At 53.5% G+C, this 25755-nt stretch overlaps 1 protein-coding gene across 1 annotated transcript in view; it reads right to left on the bottom strand.

The window, feature by feature from the left end:
* Positions 1-25755, bottom strand: part of ACACA (acetyl-CoA carboxylase alpha) — a 100762-nt gene that overhangs the window by 62567 nt on the left and 12440 nt on the right. The window contains 27 exon segments of the mRNA XM_030231272.2: positions 1698-1816; positions 2659-2748; positions 3312-3425; positions 4804-4917; positions 8866-8990; positions 9953-10041; positions 10147-10247; positions 10772-10960; positions 11135-11281; positions 11779-11913; positions 13128-13278; positions 13908-14053; positions 15265-15346; positions 15854-15957; positions 16414-16564; positions 17319-17482; positions 18223-18371; positions 18374-18383; positions 18980-19150; positions 19624-19833; positions 19943-20053; positions 20972-21078; positions 21981-22079; positions 22423-22504; positions 22899-23008; positions 23258-23396; positions 23952-24084. Of these exon segments, the coding sequence (XP_030087132.2) occupies positions 1698-1816; positions 2659-2748; positions 3312-3425; positions 4804-4917; positions 8866-8990; positions 9953-10041; positions 10147-10247; positions 10772-10960; positions 11135-11281; positions 11779-11913; positions 13128-13278; positions 13908-14053; positions 15265-15346; positions 15854-15957; positions 16414-16564; positions 17319-17482; positions 18223-18371; positions 18374-18383; positions 18980-19150; positions 19624-19833; positions 19943-20053; positions 20972-21078; positions 21981-22079; positions 22423-22504; positions 22899-23008; positions 23258-23396; positions 23952-24084 (3342 nt within the window).

Genomic DNA, 25755 nt, shown 5'->3' with positions numbered 1-25755 from the left:
TCCTCGTTCCATTCACTTTGCTGCCCCTTCCACAGCCCCTCCTCTGCTCTGCTGGAAGATTTTGCCCTTTCTGAGGCAGGCAAGCCAAGGGAACAGCAGCACATTACTGCTGCCTGCTGCCTAATTAACATCACAGCCCAGCACGGGGCTGCAGGGATTTCCAGGTGTGCTGGAACCATCCTCCCCTCCTCCCTCCCCTCCAAACCAGGAGGGGACCTCAGGCTGCCTGACAGCCCCTGAGTGACCCCTCTGGGGCTCCAGGGAGGGTCAGGGCCCACAGCAGCACGGCTGGGTCACTCCTGGCACCCAGAGATTGATGCCAGAGGCTGCTCCAGCAAACAGTGAATGCTGTCACTTGGTCAGAAATTCACATTTAATGGGTAGATCATTGTAAAATGACAGCAGGGAAAAAAACCTCTGCACACTGCTCGAAATGTTAGGGTGGGGTTCTTAAAAAAGCCCTGTTTGGGATGAGGGATATTCGGGCCAGAGAGCTGCTCCTGGAGCAGGGAACCTCTCTCCTCTCCCAGCTGCCCTTGTGTGATTCAGGCTGTGCCCAGAGCAGGCAAAACTCCCTGAGCAGCAAAGGCAGGGAAGAAATGGAGGGAGGAGGAAGGGGAGAGGGAGCATTCTAAAGGGGCACTGAAAAGAGCATGCAATTATGTACAAATATCCCAGAAATGCAGGGAGCAGATGAGCCCTGCCTCACGTCCCACGTGCAGCAGGAGGGGCTGGGGCTGGCTGGGGACAGCCACTCACTTCCAGCAGAGCAGAGCCTGAAAACCATTTCATAAAAGGTCCTGATGGGCTCCCGAGGGACGAGGCCAGAGCCCCCCAAAACCGAGAGCAGGGCAGAGATGCTGGGGAACAAAGGAGGCAGGAAGGGCCCGGCACGGACCAACAGTGGCACCCGGTGGCTGCGGGGACTCACTGCGACCTCGGAGCCAGCAGGGACCAGCCCAAACAGCTCCAACGCTCCCGGGGACAGCAGGGGATGGGCTGACCCCGAGAGAGCCAGAGCAACCTGCTCCAGGGCCAGCTGCCCTTGGAGATGATGAGCTGTAAGGTCCTCCCAAGGCACAGCACCCTGATCCCATGGTGCTGTAAGCTCTGACAATCAGGTTTTCTTCTTTGAAATGAACTGGAGATGCCACCCTGCTCTACAGGAGGAGGCAGACAGGTAAGTGCCCCTGTCCAGCCCTGCTGTGTAGCCCAAACCATCACACCTTTGGTTGCTTTTGGTTGCAGCCACAAGGAATGCAAGACTGAAAATCAAACTGTGCCGACCCCACATAAATCAGAGTTTTATTTTGTATAAAACTCTGATCTTGGTCTGCTGCATCAAAGAATCTTGTGCTACAAAAGATGTCACCTTATCCAGCCAAGGCAGGAAGGAGCAGAGCCACACAAGCAGTCAGGAGGGGCTGGCAGGAGGGGGACAGACACTGTTTGACTGCTCTGTATCACAATTCTGATTAATGGATTATTCTGTCCAGAACTGCATCTTTTGGAAGGCTCTGCATTCAGCCAGAACTGAATCAGAGCTCACTTCCAACCCAAGCTGAAGCTAAAAACCCAGAAAACTCATGAAAACCATCCCACTGAAAGGAACCCCCCTTCTCCAGCAGCCTGGTGCTAGCTCCCTCTGCCAGGGCAGGAGGAGCCCCTCCCAGAGCCCCACGCAGAGGCAATCTGACCTGTTGGGGTGGGAGGTGGGCAGCATGAACTGGAACTCCACCACGCAGGTGTTGTCCTTCAGCTGGCGGTGCTGCACGCTGTTCAGCTCGTAGGCAATGTAGGCTCTCCTCACGTACACCTGGGCAGGACACAGCCCATCAGACACCTCATAGGGGCCCAGACCACACTCACCCCTGCCAGCCAGCAGCTGCAGAAACTCCAAACCAACCAGAGTTTATTCATTCTCTGAGAAAGGCCAGAACCAGCAGGGTTCGGATCCTGGGCTCTGGCAGCAGCTTCTGCCTTCAAGCACCTCAGTCCTCACACAAACATAACCTGAATTTGAAATTTCACTCAATTCTCAGTGTTAATGTTAATTCTAATCTCAGCCTTCACACAAATATAACCTGAATTTGAAATTTCACTCAATTCTCAGTGTTAATGCTGTTAATGTTAATTCTGACCTCAGTCCTCACACAAATATAACCTGAATTTGAAATTTCACTCAATTCTCAGTGTTAATGTTAATTCTAATCTCAGCCTTCACACAAATATAACCTGAATTTGAAATTTCACTCAATTCTCAGTGTTAACGTTAATTCTGACCTCAGTCCTCACACAAACATAACCTGAATTTGAAATTTCACTCAATTCTCAGTGTTAATGCTGTTAACATTAATTCTTACCTCAGTCCTCACACAAATATAACCTGAATTTGAAATTTCACTCAATTCTCAGTGTTCATGCTGTTAATGTTAATTCTAACCTCAGTCCTCACACAAATATAACCTGAATTTGAAATTTCACTCAATTCTCAGTGTTCATGCTGTTAACATTCATTCTAAGCATGCCCAATCCCACACAGCTCTCTTAGATCTTTCAGGGTTGCTCAAAACAGTTGCAGACAGTGCTCAAAATAAACCAAATCTACAGGAAAATTAAAATATGATTTTTTTTTTTTTTTAATGAGGATAAACTCACCTCCAAAGCTGCCATTCTTACCACCTGGTTACTGTGGTAAAAGAAGTTGGGAAGCACATCAAAGATGGATGTCTCAGACAAAATGAGTTTCTAGGAGAGATCACATTAAGCAGAGCTTTAGAAGAGTGTCTTGCAACCAGGATCAGGCAAAAAAAAGGAAAAGCCCCAAATCAAGCCTGGCTAGTTCTGATTAAAAGCTTTTCCTGTTGTTTATGAAGGATTATGACTTTTTTATATGAAAGCACAGAAAAGCTGAAGTTGGAAGGGATCAGAGTCCAGCTCCCTGCTCCTCACAGGACTAAAACCAGACCCATGTGAGAGGAGCTCGTCCAGGTGCCCCTGGAGCTCTGGCAGCCTTGGGGCTGTGCCCATTCCCTGGGCAGCCTGGGCAGTGCCAGCACCCTCTGCTCTGGGGAAGAACCTTTTCCTAATGCCCAGTCTGGGCTTCCCCTGCATCTCCTCGTGCCTGGTGCCCAGAGGAGGAGCCAGCACCTCTGCCCTGCTCTCCCCCGGGAGGAAGGTGCAGAACTGGCACATCCCCACACTGGCACAGGGACAAAACTCAAAGTCAGGGCAAAGCTGGACCCAGACTGGGAGCCACAGGGACGTGAAGGTCAGTGAGAAAGGAGCCAAGGAGGGGGGGCTGGGGGTACCTGCAGGTTCTCAATGCAGAACTGGTGGCCGTACATGTCGATGGCAGACAGGAAGATGGACTCCACCTGGTTGTGGCGCAGCTCGTAGGAGGGCAGGTGGGAGGCAATGAGAACCTGGGGAAACACAGGCACTGTCAGAGGAAGGAGCCATGCAGGGCCAGCAGCAGCAGCAGCCTGCTCCATCCCTGGGGAGGCAGCCAGACCTGCCATGCCCTCTCCAGCCTCGTTTGTGTGTCTGCTCCGTTGGTGTTACTGGCAAATCCCCAGGGAGCCAGGGAACAGCTCCAACCAAGTTCCATCAGTGCATGTGATCAGCAGGGCAGGGCTGCCAGGGCTGGGGGCTGCCTGCCCAGCTGCTCCTGGGGAGGCAGAGCTGGCAGGGAGCAGCTGTGGGGAGACCCACGGCAGAGCCACGCTCTGCTCCTGGGCAGGGGAGGGAACAGCCACCAGTGCCAGGCATCAGATGCCCAAGGTGAAGGATGCAGAGGTAGGAAATGGAAGCAGCTGGCAGGGAAAATGAAGTGGAATAGCAGCACAAGGACTGCAGCACCATCCCCAGTTGCTGGAGAGGTTCAGTAGCAGAACAGTTCAAGGACACAAACACAATCCTGGAGGAAACAGAAGGTCACTGAGCAGCTTCAAACACCCTGCTCATCTTCAACTGCCAAGCTTTGAACTAAAAGGAGAGGACCCCCCCCCCAAGTGTGAGCTTTCCCGCTTCAGGCTGGAGATGGGGACTGTGCAGAGGGAGCAGTGATCACATCTGGGGTCAGCGCTGTCAGGAAACCTCTCACCCCTTCCTGGCAACAGAGGGAGGGTCAATGAACTGCTCAAGAGGAAGCTCACAACAATATCTGGGTGCCTATGTGACATTCAAATCAGTTCTGCAGCAGGCTCTTGGAATTTACAGCACCCAGAGTTTTTCCAATTATTTCCAGGTTAGAACAGAACTGACAAAGCACAACTCAAAGATGGAAGAAGCCCTGCAAAAGGGCAGCATTAATTCTTTGTGGTAATTCCTTAGGAGCTGCAAAGAACAGCTGCTTCTTGTGCAAAAGGCTCTCCCTGTTCTCTGCACACACAACTGTAAGGCAGGGGAGGAACCAGGAGTTCCAGCTCCAGCCAAGGAGCCCATCCCTCCACGTTGGTCCTGCACAATCCAGGCAGCCTGGGCTGGTCAGGTCTGCAGATGACAAAACCACCAAAAACCCACAGTGGCCACACATTTCCACTTCCTCCATCACACAAACCATGGGCTACTCACAGCTAACTCCAGCGGGAGCCAGACAAAACTTTTTGGAGGAGCAGGGACAAAGGAACTTTGCATGTTAAATTTAAATATGACAGTGATTGGGAATGCACCTTAATCAGTGTTAATGAGCTGCACTGCCAAAGTGCTGCTCACAGGAACCCTGTTTGCACAGTGACCAGAACAAGCAGGAGCTGTGGGTTTGCCAGGAGCAGCCTGGGCAGGGCTGTGCAGGTCCCTCACCTGCCGGGCCCTCAGGGCCACCTTGGCGTTGGTTGTCTTGCTGAGCTGGGTCAGCTCTGTCAGGATGTTGATCAGCTCGTCTGTCAGCGTGGGGTCACGGCCACAGAGCTGGTCCTGGGGACAGAGACAACAACAAGTGCTTGGAGCAGAGGGACAACATCACCTGTGCTCCCCCCACAAAGGAGTTGGAGGCTGGAATGCAAGCACACAGCCAGGGCTGGAGCACAGCATCCCCAGCAGTCCTGACCTGAATTATCCTGGAATTCTGCGCTGACAAGGACACAAACATTCAGCATTCAACAACTTTACACACATAAATAAAAGGGGAAAGAAGGGACAGGCACCATCTCCCATTCTCCTGTTTTAGCACACGTTTTGGCACCCAAACACATGAGAAATGCTGACTTCTCAGAGAGACTCAGGAAACCTTTTCCCCTTACCCAGTTTCAGGTTTGTACCAGAAGTTTCTCCTTCTGGTACACAAGTTTGCACCAATGCAAAATTCAAAGAGCTTAAATTGTAGCCAGGCACCTTGTGGAACATGTAGGGGTCAGCAAAGCTTCCCCATGGAGGGTGACCAGAGCTACACTGCCAGAGAACCTCTGACACCCACCTAAAACACACCTCAAACCTCAGAAGCCCCCACAACTCCACAACCACAAACCACCCAAGCTTTGTGCAGCTTCAGCCAACACCAGAAAAAGGATCTGTCACTCCTCTGACAAGGCTAAGCAAAGCTAACTGAACCCATGAAAATGTTCTGTATTTCCTGACTCCAAAATATTCCTTCTAACCAGAGAATCCTGGATCTGAGGAAACCCACAAGCTTACCTTTCTGGCTGGATAAAACAACAGAACTGAAGAGCACAAACTTCCAGTGTTAATGCTGTTCCAAAACTCTTCTGAATTCATCCATTCAAAAAAAAAAAATGCCAACAGTAAAGACTTCCTTCCAAAAACAGTTTCAATTCCCATGAATGATCCCACAGTCTTCAACACTTCTTGGGAGCTCCTTCCCTCCCACCCCGGAGCTGGAAAGCCTCTAGGAGCCTCTAACGTGATTCTTCCACACAGCACTTAACAGCTTGTCTTGATAAATTAATCATAGCAGGGAAATGTGAGATGGAACAGGGATTTGCCACGAGACAGAGCTGGTGCCTAAAAGTTTAAAGAGATCTTAAACACCTACAGACCAGAAGAGGCCATCTGAAGATCCAGGGAATAGAAAAGGATAAGGGGAAACCTCTGTGCAGCAGGTGGGATTGACAAAGCTGCCAGGGAAAATAAATTAAAAACCCAAGCCAAATAATACAGAAGTCCCACAGAGTGAATAACTGCAGCAGCTCGTAGTCCACGAGATTCCAAGGCTCAGCAGCTCCTCCCTCCCACTGCTCTTGATCCCCTTCTCTCCAGCCCCACTCAGGCAGCTCCAGGCATGAGGGCATGGGAGACAGACCAGAGCCAAACCACTGGGAAACACCTGAGGAAACACCTGAGCTCCTCACTCTGAGCAGACTGCTGTCCCCTCCTGGCCAGCCTGGGCCACCAAACACCAGTGGGATTGCTCCCAAAGAGAGTCCAGGGCATTTCTCCACCCCAGGGCACTGTGGGGACAGTGAGTAACTCAGGAGCTGCAGGGTTTGAAACACAAACTCCTGCTGCTGCTGTGCTGCTGCTCCAGGGGCCAGAAATCCAACAGGACAGGGGACCCTGCCATGGCAGCAGCCTCTCCATCCTCTCAGGCCAGGATGTGCATGAGCTAAGCACAGAAAATGAACACACAACAACAAATCACACCAAACTTCAACAGATGGATGAAGGATGAAGCAGCTCCCACCCTGCCTGCAGTGCCTGCTGGCTAAAAAAGGTGAGTGATGGCAGCACAACAGCATTACTGAAGGCATCCTTGGAGCCCCTGGTTAATAATGGGATCCTGGATCCATCAATAACAGCCCCACAGGCAGCCAGGCTGCCCTGACCCCAAACACAGCAACAGCCTGGGCCCCCAAAAACAGCACAGCTGCCACCATGGTCACACCAAACACACCACAGCTGCCACCATGGTCACAGCTGTCACCTTGTCACACCAAACACACCACAGCTGCCACCATGGTCACAGCTGTCACCTTGTCACACCAAACACACCACAGCTGCCACCATGGTCACAGCTGTCACCTTGTCACACCAAACACACCACAGCTGCCACCATGGTCAAAACTGTCACCTTGTCACACCAAACACACCACAACTGTCACCTTGTCACACCAAACACACCACAGCTGCTCCCTGGTCACACCAAACACACCACAGCACGTTTGGAGCCAGGAGCTGGGAGAGGAGTGATGGTCTCTTGGTTCACAGAGAGCCTGGAAGCTCAGGGACACCCAGCTGTGCTAAGGGTGACCATGGGGACCCTGCTGAGCTCCTGCTCCCACTGCAGAGGGGAAATCCCTGTGCCCACAGTGAGGTGGCACCGTGGGCTTGGATAACCAGGAGTGGCTCTTCCACCAAGGTCTCCCTGGTGCTTCTGGCTCAAGTTGGCCTTTACTTGAGCAGAACTAACTGGCAGTGATGGTGGGAAGAATGACCCAAGAGCAAGGGACAAGGGAGGCTCTCTGAGGTCTCCCCAGTGCCCCTCACTCAGCCAGCACCAAGAGGCAGCGAGGCACAGCCCGCACCAGGTGACAAAGCAGACTGAAAGTGCCAGTCCTGTTCCAGCAAGGGCTGATCAGGATGACAACAACAAGCCAAAGGCAGGGCTGGCTGTGCCTGCACTGATTGGCAAAGGCAGCAGCAAAGCCTGAGCCCAGCTCCCTGACAAGGGCTAACGCCTCGCCGGCACCCCCGTGTAATTACACACTTGAGTGACTGGACTCTGAAGAAAATTGAAGGCCTGAGCTGTGAACAGCTGCCATTTTCTCTCTCCATCACGCCAGCATGATTACTTGAGAAATGAACAGCCCCAGCTCAAAGCTACTCCAGAATTCTCAGAGGAAATATGGCTCCGTGTTCAAATAATGAGATTCTTAAGGCAAGCGTTACTTACAATCACACCACACACCAAAAAGGGAAAGGGGGGAAAAGGGGGAAAAAGGAGAGCCAGGAAGAAAGAACACCAGGATCCTTACATCTTACAAATGAGAATTTAACACACCCAGCTTTGGTCTAGGAAAACTGTGACACTTTTTCTGCTTTGGAGAGTTATTTCGTGGATGGCTACTTTGGATGTGTTTTTGGCAGCAACAGACCACACTGTGGTTGTGAAATGGACCAGCGGAAAGAGAGAGATAGAGGATTGAGTAGGCGGACAGAGAGGGAGTAATGAGAGGGCTAGACAGAGCGGGAGTGCCCTGCGACGGGCGGCCCAGCTCGGGAGGAACATCGCGGCTCCATCTCAAGTATGCCCGACCGTGCGGCCGCTCTTTCTCGCAGGCCTCCGATGGCTGCCCTCTCGCTATTAGTTCCCTGCTGTCTTCCCTCCATCTGGCTTCCCCGCTCCTTTGGCCTCCCGCTCTTGTGCTTACGCTTCGGTCTTCCCTCGCGCTTTGCTTCGCGTCGCTCACTCTCTCTCTACCTCTCTCCCTCTCGCTTCCTTCTCGCTCCCCCTTCTCTCTCCCTCTCTCTCTCCCGCTCTCGTGCTAGCCTCTCCTCTCTCCGCTCTCTCTCGATCCCTCTCGCTCTCCTATCCTACTCCCTCTCTCGCTCTCCCGCTCCTACCGCCCTCTCCTCCTACCCTTCTCTCCCCCTCTCCTCCCCTCTCTCCCTCCCTCTCCTCCCTCCCTCTCTCTCCCGATCCCTTCTACTCTCCACTCCCCCGCTTCTCCTCCCCCCTCTCTCCCCTCCCCCTCGCTCCCTCCCCCTCTCTCCCCCCTCCCCCTCTCTCCCTACCCCTCTCCCTCCCCCTCTCCTCCCCCTCTCTGCCGCCCCCCTCATCTCAGCTCACCCCGTCCTCCCCTCCCCCTCGCTCCCGCCCCCCTCGCGCCCTACTGCGCTCCCCCCTCGCTCTACTCGAGATAGGATGGAAACGAGAGAGGCAGCAAGGCAGCAGCAGCAGGCACTCACAATGAGCATGGTAACCAGCAGGTTCTTCTTGGTGACCTGGGCGTGGGAGAAGATGTAGTTCAGCACGGCGTTCATGTCACTCTTGTTCTCCTCCCGAAGGGTGAAGACACACTTGTCATAGTGACCTGCAGCAGAAATGCACATTGCTTCCCCAGTCCTCACACCTCCGTGGCAAGGACTGCAAGTTACTGGATGTGTCTGTATTTTTCTAAGTGTGTTTTTTGGCTTGAAGGGAGCTGACAATGGAGAGAGACTATTTACAAGGGATGGAGTGACAGGACAAGTGGGAATGGCTTCACACTGACAGGGAGCAGGGTTAGGTTGGGCATTAGAAAAAAATTCCTGCCTGGAGGGTGGGGAAGCCCTGGAACAGTGTGCCCCTGCATCCCTGGAAGTGTCCAAGGCCAGGCTGTACAGGGCTTGGAGCAGCCTGGGATTGTGGAAGTTGTCCCTGCTCATGGCAGGGGTGGGATGAGATGGGCTTTCAAGTCCCTTCCAACCCAGATCATTCTGTGCTTCTCTATGGTCCACACAATCAATTTGGGAGGGAATCATTCTCCCCATCACCTACTGCAAACTTTAATTCTAACATCCCACTCTTAATAAACAGCTCCAACACCAAATGCCTCCTTTGTGAGCAATTCTGAGAGAGGAATAGGGAGCTCAGACTTTCATTCAAATGACAACCAAAATGAAATAACAGCCAAGCGCCTTGCACCATCCTCTGCTGCCAGCAAATTGAAGTGGAAATGAATCTGCAGTACCATTAGGCCAGGGCAGGTAATGGAGCAGGACAAAAGCAGAGTGGAATCTGAGCTACCTGTAAGAGCCAGAGCCTCAGAATTAACCAGGGCTCCATTGCCATCTTGTGCCTGGATCCAGCAGTGCAAGGCACTGATTTCACCTCTCAGCTTCAGCTGAGCTTTGGGGACACAACCTCCTCTCCAAACCCAGGGTCCCACTGCAGACCCTGAAAAACAATCCTGTGCACCTCACCTCAGCCCAAAGCGAGAGCAAACCTTCTCCAAAGGGCCCACATGGACTTCCCAGGACCAAACACAAATCCTTGGTGTGCCCAGGAACTCACCATGCTGGAACTGAGTCTCCACCTTCAGGTACTGCCGGAGCAGATCCATCACCACGGCCTTCATGTGGCCCCGGATGCCACTGCGGTACCTGCAGAGGCACCAAGGCAGCCCTGAGCCAGGCTGAAGGCACAGCCAGCCCCTGCCACGCCTGCTGGGGGGTTCCTGCTCTGCAGGACAGCCTGGCAGGGCTCACCTCTGCACCAGCTGCACGATGCTCTGCGTGTTCATGAAGAAAACCTCGCGCTCCGACTTGCGGTTCAGGGTGGCCGCGTGGCTGTCCAGGATGTTGGCAATCTGAGAGGGAAAGAAACAGAAAAAAAACCACAGGGAAAACCCTCAGTGGGCTGGAGAGCCAGCAGAGACACCCCAGAGCCCCGGCAGACTCCAGCAAAGGAAGATCAAGACCTGCCAGTGATACAAAAACCAATGCACTGTGTCATACCCTGGAGAAATCAGCTTCCAGCACCTCCTCACCCCACCCAGCCTCCCTTGGCAAATCACCCTATCCTCCTCCACAACCATCCTTATTTTGAGGTTCCACTGGCACTACAGACTGCACTGCAGCACAAAATAAATGCCCCCAGGGCCACTGATAAGATTAAAGTGTTCCCAGCAGTTCCGTGTGCCTGGTTAAAGCCACGCTGAGCAGGGAGCACGGACCCTGCAGCCCAGCTAGAGACAAGCCTGGAAGGGACACAGGTGAGCATCTCCCACCATCCACCCCTGTTCACACACACCTCTCAGGTTCAGTTAACCTCCACACCACGTAAAGGAGCCTTCTCTCTCTCTCTGCCCCGACCCAACCCATGGCTGCTCACCTGCTGGCTGGGGAACTGGCAGAGCACCGAGGTGATGTTGCTGGCATACTGGGCCATCTCCTTCTTGATGGACTTCTCCACATTGGGTGGGATCCTCCCAGAAACACTGGTCATGATGTCCTGAAGCTCCAGCAGGGGCAGAGATGGATCCCTCAGGGTCTTCATCAACCGCTCAACCCAGCCCTTCACCTAGAGACAGACAAGGCAGCGAAGGCAAGAATGAAAAAGAGAAAAAACAACAACAAGAGGAAAAAGCAGAGGGGTGATGTCCAACATCCCATCCCCTGTGGCAGGAAAATGGCCCAGCCCTTGCCTGAGCTGCAAGAAGGCCCTGTTTGGGTCTGGAAGGGAGGCCCCCAGTACCTTGCTGCTGAAGAAGGGCTCTGGCAGGCAGTAGCCATTCATCACGTTGACCAGGTTGTCCAGCACGTAGTGGAAGATGCGATGGAGCTTCTCACCCCGCAGTGCTGTGCTCTGGATCTGGGGCAGGGTGCCTGTGTGCAGCTCAGCCTGCAACAGGGAACAGCCTCACTGAGCCTCTGTGGGCCACCAGCCTTGGGGACAGCCTCACTGAGCTCCTGTGGGCCACCAGCCTTGGGGACAGCCTCACTGAGCCTCTGTGGGCCACCAGCCTTGGGGACAGCCTCACTGAGCTCCTGTGGGCCACCAGCCTTGGGGACAGCCTCACTGAGCCTCTGTGGGCCACCAGCCTTGGGGACAGCCAGTCACCCTCAGCTGGAGCCTAGGGTTAACCTGCAAGGATTGCCAGAGTGGGAAATGCACATCCCCACGACAGCACTGAGGTAAGCAGAGAGCAGGAATGGTAGGGAAGTTTAGCCTGAATCAGAGAGGGAGAGCAAAGTCCCAGCCCTCACCTGAGACAAATACACGGTGAAGTGACAATTCCAGTACAATGCACAAGTGGGAAACTGGAACATCCTGTACTACTCCCAACATTACTCCCTCATTAAAACCCCACAAAATCTGTGCCTTCTGCAACTCCTCACCTGCTGAACCCTGCTGGGATCATCCAGCTGCAGCTTGGCAATCACACAGCCTGGATCCAGGACTGCCCCTGGGCGTTTGACATAGTGGATGCAGCCTGATTCTCCTGCTGTTATGGTCATCACCATTTTCATCACCTGTAGCAAGGAAAGCAGGTTACACACCCAGCTCCCTGTGCCCCAAAATGGCTCTAGTTTTGGGAGGCAGCAGGCAGTGTCCCACCCCAGACAGACCTTCAGGAGCACCTCTGGCATTCAGGTGTTCCCAAAACTTACAAGCACAGATGATGGGAACAAAACCCAGACACTGTAAAGGGACTGGGAGAACAAAATAATTGGCCACGAAATAGTGCAGCAGGAACCTGAGGAATGGCACTGCTCACACTGCCTGAACCAACAGGGGACTCAGGAAGGTCAGCACAATGAACAAAGCAGACAATCTTCTGCTGCATTCCAAAGGTTCCTCTCAAAGGCTGCAGCCACATCTTCACTTCAAGCAGAGGGAACCAGGATCACTTTCTAGAGCTCTCAGACAGCTCTTCCCAGACTGAAATGCTTCCTTAAATCAAGAGCTGCTGCCTTTGGAGCAGAAGGGCTGGGCATGGGAGAGCCAGCTTGGTTTTACCCTCGCTCTGCCCTACACCACTGGGAGCCACAGGGATCGTGTGGGTGGTGCCTTCTCAGCCATGACTTGTTGCAGTGCAAAAGCACTTACATAAAATAGCTGGATCTCTGTCTTGATGTTCTTCTCCTACACATTGTCCCCAACTGGTTTAATTGCCCCTCTGTCATCACACACCTTCCCCTCCCTCAAATCTGTTTTGAGCCACACACTCCTACACAACCCCCTGTGCTTTCCTCATCGTGATGCAGAAACTGCTCATCCTCCTCCTCCTCCTCAGTAAGAGTTAAGTAACTTCCTAGGGAGAAGGGAGGAGTGACACTCATTAACTTCTGGGATCAACCTGAGAAATGATCAGCTAACCAGGATGAAGTTTGTTACCTCATCCTGGCAGATATTCTGTGTCAGTAGTACAAGGAGAAGGCCTTCTCCACCTCAGCTGGGAATGGATCCCACCTCCCCTTGGAATCTCAGGAAGGTGAAAATCTCAGGATTTCTGGGAAATTTTGCTCATCACTTGGTGTACAGTCATTAACACTCAAATTTCTGCTGTTAAATTTCTTCCCCACCCCACCACTCTCACTGATGATTCCCGCTGTAGTTCAGGTTAAAATTTGTAAATGAAACACTGTGAATGACCCCTCATGCTCAGCTCCCAGTCCCAAAGCACCCACCAGCCCTCCCCTGAGCTCTGTCCTGGGCAGCCAGAGCAGCTCTGTGAGAGTTTTACCTCGATCTCTGCAAAGCACTGGCCTGCAAACACGTGTCCCCCATCCTCCACCACGTACTGGATCAGCTTCCCCGCGGAGGGAGAGCGCAGGATGGAGGGGTCGTTCTCCTTCTCAAACACACAGGTCTTGTTCCCAATGGTGATGCGGTACCTGGGGGACAGCAGGACTCATCAGCAGGACAGAATTCCCTGGGGGAGCCATGGGAAAGGGAAATCCAGCCTGCCTTTCCCTACTCTACCTCGAAACAAAACTACAGGAGAACACCTCAGCCTGCAGAGAGGTGGAGACTCCAGCCCAGCCAGCTACCCAAATTCTCTGTCCTCCTAAGCAGATCCATCACTTTTCCCAGAAGATAACACAGCAGAGGGGGCAGAGTTCACATTCCAGACCTGGGGATGCCCTTTGCTGCCCTTACTGCTAAGATCCTTGCAGGGAATTTTGAGGGGATGCACTGAAACAGCACAACTTGTCCTAATTTCTGAAACAGCCCTGGAATTTCAAGAATTGTAAAGATTTTCACGTTCTGGTTTTTTGGTTTCTATAATCCCAAAAGTCACTTTTAAGGACCAAGCAGAGGAATATGGACTCCACATGGACCACAGCCAGATCCTTCTTCTAACAGTAGCCAAGATCTGCTCTGTCTCAAACTCACAGCACACCCAGTAAACTCCTTCTAGGAGAGAATTCCCCTGCCAGCTGACCTTTGGGAAGCACGACGTTACAAATACACCTGGTTTTGGCTGTGTCAATGCTAAACATGGAGCTGCTCAGGTTGCTACCTGTCCACTTCTTCCTTCATGTAGGTGGTGTAGCTGCTGCCGTCGTAGGAGAGCAGCAGCCCGCCGTCGCTCAGGCGGTGCACGTCGACCTCCACACAGGAGCTGTTCATGATCACCACGTAGCAGTTGGGAGACTGCCTGGTCACCTGCCAAGCCACAAGGATGGGAATTACAGCACTGAGGGTCTTGGCTGCCACAACACAGAGTTTTCCAAGTGCTGCAATGGGGGGAATTAATGAGGAGGAACGGAGGTGTTTGATGGCGTGTCAAAGAATTGGGGTCACGAAGGCGAGCAGCAAGCTGGCCAGAGGGATGGAGCAGCTCTCCTGTGAGGAAAGGCTGAGAGAACTGGGATTGTTCAGCCTGGAGAACAGAAATTCTGGGGTGATTTAAATGTGGCCTTCCAGTGCCTGAAGGGAGCCCACAAGAAAAACGAGAGAGGTTTTTTACAAGGGCCAACCCAAACCAGTCTGGGATTCTGTGACACAGCAGTCAAGAGATGCCAGAACTAGTGCTGTCCATGAATGCTGATTTAATCCTCTCACACTTCTGCACTGAGGGCTGAGGTTGGATTGTGCAATCACAATTTGTTCACCCCCATCTCCTCACAAGGCACAGCTGTGTACTTACACTGCATAATGGAGGAGATAATCTGGGGGGAAAATGAGATTGCCCCACAGGGAAAGCAACACGTGCTGTCCCTGAGAAGGGGATCCTATCCCAGTCCCTGCCCAAGAGCTGCAATTTGAAGCTGGGTAAATCCTTTAAAGAACACTTCAGCTGCTGCTCAACGCTTCTATTCCTCATTAAAGATAAATCCAGGGAGGTGCAGAATTCTCACTGCTGCAAAAACCAGCCTGTGGTCTTGCCATTAAAAACTTCACCACCACAAATTTGCCCCAGGAAGCCCACGAGGATTGCACAGGCAACCTTAAGTCTACTGTTTCATAACCTTCATATGTTTGGTTTTGCAACATGGGGCTTTTGCATGCAGCAGAAAAGCAACACCATGGGGAAAAATTGCTGCAAATTCTGTCACACTGGTGTGTCAAAACCCCAGCAGAGCAGACCTACACATTCAGAAAAATCAGCAGGAAGTTTTGGTCAACCTGTAGTAGTTTCTGCCTGTAACAAAGCAAATTTCAGCCAGCTCAGAGCAAGAGGCTGAAATGTTTACAGGGACACTGCAGTGGAGCCAGGCGAGGGGTGTTGCCCTGCTGATTTCTTCACCCACTAAAGCAGAGAAAATCAGCCCTGCTCAGACAGAATCCCTGCACAGATCTGTGCAAAGAGGAGGCCAGGGCAGCACAGGTGGCCCTGTCCAGGCCAGGGCAGCAGGGTGGGTCCCCCTCTGTACCTTCAGCACGTACTTCCGTCCCTCGTAGATGAGCTCCACGTCCACCGTGTTGAGCAGAGTGTGAGCAGGGAGGACTTGGCCCCTGGAAAGGGAAGGACAGAACAAAACTGATCTTCCACAAGCCACCAAAGGACTACCAGGGGTCCAAAGAGCTTCACAGATGCATGCAAGGCTTTAGGAAACACTAGCAGAGAGATGGGAGTAGGTTTTTATAGAGTCTCCTCTTAGGAGAGACACGAATCAGTTTGACCAAGTCAAACAAAGTCCCTCCAGCCACACAGGCCAGCTCTGCTCTCCTTTCCATTCACTCCTGGGTGATTCAAGACTCCCTAATGCTGCCCTAGCAGCAGACAGAGCAAGAACTCTGTTTCTGAGCCATTTCCTGGAGCTGCTGCTGGAAACCAAAGCAATCTGTGCAGCCAGCAGGGGATGTTTGGAGATGCAGATACCTGCCAGTTTTCTCAGCAGATAAAGAGCTCCCTGGGGCCAGGCAACACTCAGCAGATAACAGCCCCTGAGCATTCCTGGGCTGGATTGAACAGAGCTGGTGCAGCAGCAGTAATTCCTAGAGAGCAGCTTGGCCTCTTACCTTTCCAGGGAGTGCAGGAAGTTGGAGACGCTGTTTCGGAAGCTGACGTCAGCCACGTGCAGGGCCCCACACACCACCCCCAGCATGGTGTCAGGCCTCTCAGCCTGAAAAAGGGACAGGCACAGTCACACCTCCTCCAGCCTCAGCCCCATCTGAACACCCAGCTACAGGAATCAGCAGTCTCAGCTCCATTTTTGGTGCGCGGCCAACGCTCTTTAAAATCAAGTCAGTGTGGCAGCCACGTGAACCCTGCACAGAAGCCATTATTTCTGTAACCCCTTAAAACTACATTCTCCTCTGCCTGGATCAAATCTCGAGGTTCCAACAACATTTCCACTGTCATCTGTCCCAGACTCCAAACATAACAATGGTCTCAATGCTTTTCTGGACAACTTTAGGACCAACAGGGACAACCTAGGATTTTGATATATGTAAGAAGCAACACCACTGAAAATGTTCATGCATTAAGTGGCCACTGACCATTCCTACACCCTCTAGCAGCAGCAGGCACCAGCCCTGCCCCCTGCCAGGTGTGTCCCTGCCAGGGGAAGCAGCTGCACCTGCACTTTCTCGGCGATGAGCCGGTCCAGCCAGCCCGTGTCGATGCGGTTCTGCTGGAAGCTCTCTGTCTCCAGCAGCTTGATCAAGTATTCCACAGTGGTCCTGAAGTCCCCTCGGATGGACAGCTCCTTCAGGGCCACCACCATGTTCCTGAAAGGGGGAAGAAGCCCTGTTATCTGCCCCATCCTAATGGCAGCTGCAGACAGGAAAGCACCTGGAGGTCAGAGCAGAGGAGCACAGGCACTGGGTGGAGCAGGGTCCTGAAGGAATGGCTGGGAATGGGAGAATACTGATTGCCCTGCTGCTGGGGTGAAGAGCAGCTCAGTGGGATCAGGAGCTCCCCTCTGCTATCATCACCCAGAGCCCTGCCACCTGTCAGGGGTGTACAACAGACAGACAGATGTGGTGTCCACCCCAGCCAGAGCGGAACTGGGAAAGGCTCTGGATAAAAAACGTGGATGACAGGTCAGACAGGTCTGCCTTAGGATCAGGTGGTTTAAAATCCCACACCACAGAGGACACTCCGTGGCTCACAAACCATCCTGAAGCATTGGTCAGTCTGGTTAGCAATGTTTTTCCTGTTAGAAGCCTTCACCTGGATGCTTTAAAGAGGGACTTTCACCCTGTGGCAGCTGTGTCCCAGCCCAGCAGCAGGTATACAAGGCAGGGATGAAACAGAAAGGAAGAAAAAGAAAGAAAATTAAGCAAAAAGTGTAGAAATGTAGGTGCAACATAATGGAATTACAAAGCAAGACAGGATGAGAAGCTTGGCCACAAAAATGGAAAACAAGATGAAGCCAGGGAAATTGCTCTTGAAACTCCTAGAAGTTAGGAGCCGTGTTTTCCCTGGATCAAAGAGGACAAAGCCCAGCCCTTCCTGAGGCCTCCCACACCCCTGACTCACGAGATGGCTTCCTCACGGTTCTCCCCCCAGGAGAAGCAGTGACCAAACTGGGAATCAGCAAACTCGTGGAGCCCTCCTGCAGCAGCCACGCTAAAATAGCCCCAGACGTTCTTATTGCTGCGGAAATTCAGCTCCTGAACTGTGCCAGAGCTGGGCTTAAACCCCTGCAAAGACAGACAGACAGACGTTGCTCTACACCCTAAAGAAGAGGTGAATGACCCAGAAGCAGGGCTCTGAGAACAGCTGCAAGGCGGTACAACAAGTCCAGGCTGTGTCTAAGTGAGGTCAGGGAAGAATCCCTTAGATTTGCTGCCAGGAGGTTCAGCAGGGGCAGGGGCAGGGGCTGGGGCAGGGGCTGGGGCTGGGGCTGGGGCTGGGGCTGGGGCTGGGGCAGGGGCAGGTGCTGGGCTGGGGCTGGGGCTGGGGCTGGGCTGGGGCAGGGGCAGGGGCATGGGCTGGGGCAGGGGCTGGGGCAGGGGCAGGGCAGGGGCAGGGGCAGGGGCAGGGGCAGGGGCTGGGGCTGGGGCTGGGGCTGGGGCTGGGGCTGGGCTGGGCAGGGGCAGGGGCAGGGGCTGGGGCTGGGGCTGGGGCAGGGGCTGGGGCTGGGGCAGGGGCAGGGGCAGGGGCAGGGGCAGGGGCTGGGGCTGGGGCTGGGGCAGGGGCTGGTGCTGGGCAGGGGCTGGGGCTGGGGCTGGGGCTGGGGCTGGGGCAGGGGCTGATGCTGGGGCAGGGGCAGGGGCAGGGGCAGGGGCTGGGGCTGGGGCTGGGGCTGGGGCTGGGGCAGGGGCTGGGGCAGGGGCAGGGGCTGGGGCTGGGGCAGGGGCAGGGGCTGGGGCTGGGGCTGGGGCTGGGGCAGGCCCTGGGAAGCCCAGGGTGAGCAGCAGACCCAGCAGGGAAGCCTCACCTCGTCAGGGTTCTCGCTGGTGATGCGGGCGGCGATGACGTGCCCGCGGGGGCTGGGCACGTGGGCTGAGTTCTCAAAGTCAATGGTGGTGTCCCCCCAGGGAGAAACCCCATACATCACCCTGATGTCCTTGATCCTGTGCAGGGGATCCCCATGGCAATCTAAGGGGGAAAACGGGAGTAAATAAATGAATAAACCCCAGCAGGGAGTTTGTCTCCACCTCCCAGGACAGCTCAGCTCAGTGGCACATCCACCTTAAGCCCTCCAGCCAGCATTTTCCATTGAGTGATTAAAAGGCTCCAGGGAAAGCTGGCAGTGCCAGGTCAGCTGAGGATGGGCATGCATTAGGCCTGTTAAAAATATACTGAGGTGCCAGTGAGGCAGAAGGGCCCTCATTAGTTATAGGAAACTGGAATTTTGCAATTATAAACTGTGGGGAGAGTAACCTGCAGAACCAGCTGCTGGCTGCATCCTGGTGGAGCAAAATCCCATTTTCCCTGTTCATTGGCTGGGGTTTTTTAATAGACACAGTTCAGAAAAGAAGGAGAAAACCATGCAGAGCCTTACTGAGGTGTGAGGGGACTGTGGCATCCACCCACTGCAGGAAAGTTGGGGATCAGGAGCTTGGGGGACACACAAGGGACAGACAAGCCACAGCACACCAACAGGCTCTCTGAGGGATCCCCTGGTGCCTTTGGGGAGCATCAAACAACCGCAGACCTTGCTGAAAGGTGAGGAATCCCCTTTGTGTGCTCACCTGGAGCTGTGCTGCTGGCAGGTTGACATCTGCCACCATCTCGGTGCAAGGATGCTCCACCTGCAGGCGTGGGTTCAGCTCCAGGAAGTAGAAGCTGCCATCCTGGCTGTACAGGTACTCCACAGTGCCTGCACTCACGTACCCCACCATCTTGGCAAGCTTCACTGCACACTGGGACACAGAAAACAAGAATATTGCACTGCTCTGGTCACCCAGCACGCCCACTGCAGAGTTCTGCTGGCATTCTGAAACACCCCAACTCTCATAACAGGCCCAAGACCTGCCCAGAGAAAAGCTCGTGGCACAGCAGTTTTGATTTCTGACTTATTTCATCTACCATTCACAGAAGGCAGAGCTTGAAGCAAATATTGGCAACACTCAACATCAGGCAATTCCTGCAGCTCCTGAAACTTGCTTTTAATATGATAACACATTTAAAACACACTTCCCTCCCCTTTCTGGGGGGCGTTTATCTTTGAAAGGAGCTGCTGGTGAGACTTAGTGTGGAAATGTGAGTGCCTGCCCACAGCTGGAGACACACAACCCTGCTCCTTTAAAACACTCAACAATGCAGAACTCCGGGCGATGTAAAACAGAAATACAAAGTCCTGGCAGGGCAGGACAAGCTGCAGAGGCACTCTCACCTGCTCCATGTGCTCAAACACTGCAGAGGTGGCAATGGAGGCTGGAGCCTCCTCGATGATCTTCTGGTGGCGGCGCTGCACGGAGCAGTCGCGGCCGAAGAGGGAGATGGCATTGCCGTACTGGTCTGCCAGGATCTGCACCTCCAGGTGCCTGGACTGCTTGGCCAGCCTCATCACAAAGATGGGAGAGCCTGGCACCTCTGTTTGAACCTGCAGCAGGGGCAGAGTGGGGCAGAGCAGCCCGTGTGAGAGGCGCCCTCAGCGCTGGGCTCTCAGCGAGCACCCAGAGGCAGGCAGCCCAGGGCAGGGGGAGCATCACCTGTCTGAACAGGTTGGGGAAGTCATCTGCACTGTTCACTTTCCTGATGCCTTTTCCTCCTCCTCCTTCAGAGGCCTTGATCATGACAGGGTAGCCAACCTCCTCAGCAGCCTGGCAGGAGGGGCAGAACAGCAGGGTAAGGACAGAAAGGCAGCAGAGCCCAGTGAAAAGAGCATTATTTCCCTTTTGGTTCACATCCACATCTGACTATTTAGCAACCAAAGAAACCAAATATTCCATTGGCAAGAGCGTCTGCAGCTGGAAAAATCAGCAGGGATTTTGTGATTACAGAGAACTCTGACCTCTGCAAGTGACCACAAAACCTTTTGTCAGTGCTTCACTGCCACTAAACCTACGAATTCACAGAAAAGCTTTTGTGTAATACAGAAAATCATTTCCAAATCTGAGTAACTTGAAAAAAATCACACACTCCACCCCCACTCTTCACAAAGGAAAACTCCAAATCCTGTCTTGTGCCAGGAATATCTCTGATTCTAAAACTCCTCCTCAAGGAAAAACTCCAAAGATGAAGTGAAGTGTGTGGTTGTGGGCTTGTACTAAAAACAAAAACTCCATGACAGCTTTCAATGCAACGCAGCCTTGTTCCTATATTTTGCCTCTGCCTGCTAACCCTCACCCAGCCGTGCAGGCTGGGGCCAAAGTTTGTGCATGATCACATCCCAGCCTGCAGGAGCCACCTCTGGGGCTGCAACCTGGTCCCACCCAGGGTGTGCTGCCATGAGGAGACAGCTGTGTGTGACCTGGGAGCCCCTAGAGCCACCCTGGGAGCCCCTAGAGCCACCCTGGGAGCCCCCACATGCACCTGCAGGGCCCCCAGACCCACCTGCAGACCCCCCCCAGCCCCACCCTGGGAGCCCCAGCCCCACCCTGGGAGCCCCCAAGCCCCACCTGCAGACCCCCCAGCCCCCCCAGGAGCCCCAGCCCCACCTGCAGAGCCCCCAGACCCCCCCAGGAGCCCCAGCCCCACCTGCAGACCCCCAGCCCCACCCTGGCAGCCCCCAGCCCCACCCTGAGGCCATCATCAGCGTCCCTGACGTAGCCCTTCTCGTAGAGCTCCTGGGGAACGCTCAGGATGCGCTTCTGGAGGTCGTTCTCCTGCCAGTCCACTCGGAGCCCTGGAGCACAAACTGACTTAAAACCAGAGCACAAACTGACCAGGGCAGACTGAAGTCTGTATTTCCAGCTCAGGTCTGATAAAGCCCCTCTAAATGAACCCATCTGTCTCCTCTGTCTATCCAATAATGCACAGGGATCAAGTCCAAACTGGGGCAGAGGAACCCCCAGGTTGGTCTAGCCAGGGTTAAAGTGTGCACAACCTACACAAATCCCACCTTTAAACACCAGAAATGTCCCCAGCACCCTCTGAGCTCCCTGTGCTGCCAGGCTGGGAGAAGGCCCTGCAGGACACAGTGACAGTCCCAGCTGCCTGAGCAAGGGCTGGGAGCCCTCACAAAAGGAGTGTGCAGAATGCAAACAGCCTTTCCTGACCTCTGGGGAGCAAGGGTTCCTACCCAACCCATTCTATCCCCCATTTATCTGTGAGAATTCACAGTGTTTTGGAGCTGCAGAGGAATTCCATGGCAGCAGAGTAAGGGCTCCAAAAGTACAGAGAATCATGGGGTGCTTTGGGCTGGAAGGGACTTCAACAATCACCTTGTTCCAGGGCAGGGACACCTTCCATCAGACCAGGGGTCTCCAAGCCCTGGGTGTAGCAGGTGAGCCTGTGAGCATCAGCTGCACTCCAGGAAAGAACCTCTCCCATGTTTGCTCACTTCTCCTCCCTGCCCTGCTCTGCACCCTGCCAGCTTCTCCCAGCACCTCAGCTCATCCCACCCCTCACTCAGCTCATCCAGGGCACCTCACTGCTGTGCTGGGCAAACAGCACCAGAGGGAAACCCTCAACACATGGAACATCTTCTGGAACACACTTGTGAGCACAGAGCTTCTTAAAATTAGACATGCTGGAGGAATAAAAGTTCAGGATGCTCTTGATAAACACAGGACAATTCCTTCTTACCACTGCCACTCCAAGGAAGAGTTGGAATGCCAGCAGTCTGAGCCACGATGGAAGAAGCAATTTTGTCTCCTAAGGCCCACATGGCTTGGCTGGGAGGACCTGCAGAGAGCAAAGACACAGGGGGTGCAGACATCAGGGCAAGGGCCAGAAGTCTGGTTTAGGAAAAACTCCACTCCTCCCATAAAACTGAGTCCTCTTTAAAATGAGAGCAGGGACAATCTGGCTTATCAGGAATCTTTTCTGATTTTTGAACTCGACATTAAAGGATGTTTTGGAAAATCTTCCCCTTCTTCCACACAAGAACTGCTGCAAAGAACATTTCATCCATCCTGCACTGCAGACCATTCCTCATGTGCTCTCCTGGACTCAGGGCTCCCATCTCCCTAAACCTCCCCAACTCCAAGCAAGGCCTGCACATCAGAAGAGCAGTCCATCTCCTCACCCATGAAAGCAATCCCGTTTTTGTGGAGAAGTTCTGGCAGCTTGGGGTTCTCTGATGCATGGCCCCAGCCAGCCCACACAGCCTGCAGGAGAAAACAGACAATTTGCTCTTTGTTTGAATAAAGCAAGTGAGCAGAAACAGACACATGCAAACCCTCCCAGTCTTTCTTTTCCTCGTGGAAAACAGCCTCAGAACAGCCAGGAGCCTCTGAGCCACAGGGTGTACTGAATTTAAAGGATGGCTTGCACCTTGCAGAAAGTGCAAGAAGCAGGCTGAGGAGGAGCTGGGTGCAGGGAAGTGCAGAGGAACCTCCCTCTCCTGCAGCTATTCCTGCTGGGACAGCCACTGCCCTGTCCCACAGGCTGCCTTTGGGTGCCCTCTGGTTTGGAATTCCAGCTCCTTTGTCCTGCCTTGCCCCCAGGCACAGCTCCTTCCTGAAGGACAGGAGACTGCTCAGTGTCTGTGACACCTCTCACCTGCACTGGGATCCTCTTGGCAATGTCCAGGATGAGCTCCACGTTTGCATAGTTGTTGTTGTTGGGTCCTCCTGGCACGGGCACGTAGTGATCTGCCATCTTAATGTACTCTGCAAACACAGGGGCTCCGTTCAGGCTGCAAATCTAACAGCAGCACTCACTCTCAAATCCTGGTCTTTTTAGAGCAGCACTCACTCTCAAATCCTGCTTCTCCCCAGGCTGAGCCCTCCCAGCAGCTCTGGGAAGCACTGACCAGCTCAGAACACCCCACTGCTGGCACAGCAGGAGGACATTCCCCCTCTGCATGCCCAGGGCTGTGCAAGGAGAAGGCTGGGACCCTCCCCAGCTCCCCAGCTCACCTGCATTGGCTTTCAGGTCCTCGGGGGTGACCATGACCACGAACCTGATGGCCCTCTCGTTCCTGAACATCTCGTAGGACCAGCGCCGGATGGACCTCATGCACTTCACTGCTGCAATGCCATTGTTGGCTATCAGCACCTGGGGGCATCAGAAGCTGGATGAAATAGAGTCTAAACAGCACAAAACAATCAAATCAACAATCATGAAAGAAGTTGTTTTTTTTTTTCCCCCCCAGATTCTTTGCCCATTTTGGGGCTGTGCAGCTTTTGAGCCAGCATCCAGCTCATGGCCCATCTGTCAGTTCAGAGAGCAGCTCTTGTCTCAACATAAAATTTTAATGTGTTATGCCTTGGCTGGATTAAAGAGCAGAAGGACTCAATCAAATTATTAAGCATTTTAAAACACATTTCTTAATGTTTTTCCAGTCTATTTTTGGTTTTTCTGTCTATAAATCCTTCAGTATCACCAGAAGTGCTCTGGCTCACTCACATCTTTTTCCTTATTACTCTAACCCAAAATAATCAGATGTTTGTTTAGCACAGAGAAAAAGGAAGCACAACGATTCCAGGCAGAAGCACAACTCCCAAGCTCAGAACACCAGCAATTTGATACCTGCAATGTACAGCCTTAGAGAGAGACAAGTCAGAGCTGCAGGGAGGAGCTGGAGTAGGCTGAAGCAGGTCAGGCAGTTACCTTCTCAATAACCTTGTTGCCTCCAAAGCGAGTGACAAACTCTGCTGGAGAAGCCACGGTGAAATCTCGCTGCACATCCACCTTCTTCCTGTCCCGGCCCTGCTTGACAAGGTGCAAACCAGACATGCTGGGCCTGGGGAGAGGGACAGACAGAAACAACCTGTCAGGACAGCTGGACAGCAGCAAAACAAAGTGTGTGAATAATGGGGAAGGTCTCTTTGGGCACACTGCCCAGGCAGACAAGCAGAATCTGTCCCTGCCTCCAGACCCTCGTGGCCTGGTGCTCACAGGGACATCACATCCTTTACAGGGATAACTCCTTTTAAACTACTTCTCTGTTATTTCCAAAAGTTTCAGGTTATCTGGAAAAATCCCGGCTATGCCAAAATATAAACAGGTAAATTTACATCTGCTGTATGTTGCTGTCCAACACAGAACAATGCTGCACCAGATTGCCTTCAATCCATCCAGAGAAGCTGGAAACAACAGTGATTCCTGGCTTTGGCAAAACAAGCTGCAAAGATCAGGTGCTGTAAGGAAATCCTCTTGGAAAGCACAGCAAATGTATCTCCAGGTGCAAATGAGAGACCCAGACTGGCTATGGAAATCATTTCCAGGAGTTCTCCACTACCCAGTCTTTAATATCCTCCTCAAAAGCTCTGGGAGCCAGAGGACAAATTAATCACATTACTCCTACTACAAACACAGAAAGCCAATTTTGTGCCTGCCAAGACCAAGCCTGTGCCCTGCCACAGCTCGTGTGTGTGGGAATGGCACAGCCACTTCCCCTCCCTCTGCTCCAGCTTCCACAGCAACAGCACAGGAACAGATCCCCTTTGGCTTTGGTTTGCCAGGGTTTACAGAGCTGAGTCTGGGAGAGGAAATTCCAGGGGAGAGCACAGAGCTGCTCCTCACACCGAGTGTCTGCAGCACCACTGGAGATCAGGAGTTAATGAGACACTTTCCATGTCACAGGCACTGAAGCTTCCCCTCTCAGCTCAGCCCACAGGTCACTTGGCTTTACTGGGCTTTCCCTAAGAGTTTCCCTCCCCAGGAGCTCAGCTCAGAGTGAGGAACTCAGAATCCTCAGGCATGAGGATTGGGAAGCTCAGCTCAGAGCTTTGGGAAGCCCCAGCAGCACCAAGGGTGGGTGCTGGTCACTGGCAGATCTGTGCCCAGGAGCCCTCTGGATGGAACCTCTGCCCTAATCAGCTGCTCCATTGAGCAATCCCACTGGGAATGGCACGGGATGCAGGGAGAGCTGCTGGGGGAGGGCACAAAGGGAAAAGCAACACCAGGAGAAGCCAAGGCACAGGTTTCCTTCTGCCATCACAGCCACCAAGGCCAGGGAGCCCCAGAGCTGCTCCTGGGCAGGGCTGGAACATCCCTGCTGGGATCAGCTGCTGCTCCAGGGGCCACAGCCTGACAGGGAATTCCCTGACATTCCCTCAGAAACCCCTTATGGGCATGAAGGTTCCCCCACATGGGGCACAGAGCCTCCTCAGCACTTCTCCAGGAGCACAGGGACACCACAGACCAAGGCTGTCCCTCCCAGTGACACCCTGGGACCCGTGCTGGGTCAGAACCACTCCAGCCACCCGAGTATCTTATCTCAGAGAGGAGCTGACAGCCAGAGGAAGGCCAAGAACGAGCTCTGTGTGCACAGGTTCAGCCTCTCACACTTTCCCTTCTTCCACCCAGCTGCACTTCCAGGCGTTGTCACCAAACTTAGAGCTGTCCCCAAAAGTTCTCACACTCCTGTGAGCTCAGCCTGGGAACACAAGGACAGGAGCCAACAGGCAAG

This window comes from Serinus canaria, chromosome 19 (assembly GCF_022539315.1).
Source record: "Serinus canaria isolate serCan28SL12 chromosome 19, serCan2020, whole genome shotgun sequence".
NCBI classification, from domain to species: domain Eukaryota; kingdom Metazoa; phylum Chordata; class Aves; order Passeriformes; family Fringillidae; genus Serinus; species Serinus canaria.
The sequence above is the reverse complement of the archived record's forward strand: the minus strand, read 5'-3'. Positions and strand labels throughout refer to the sequence as shown.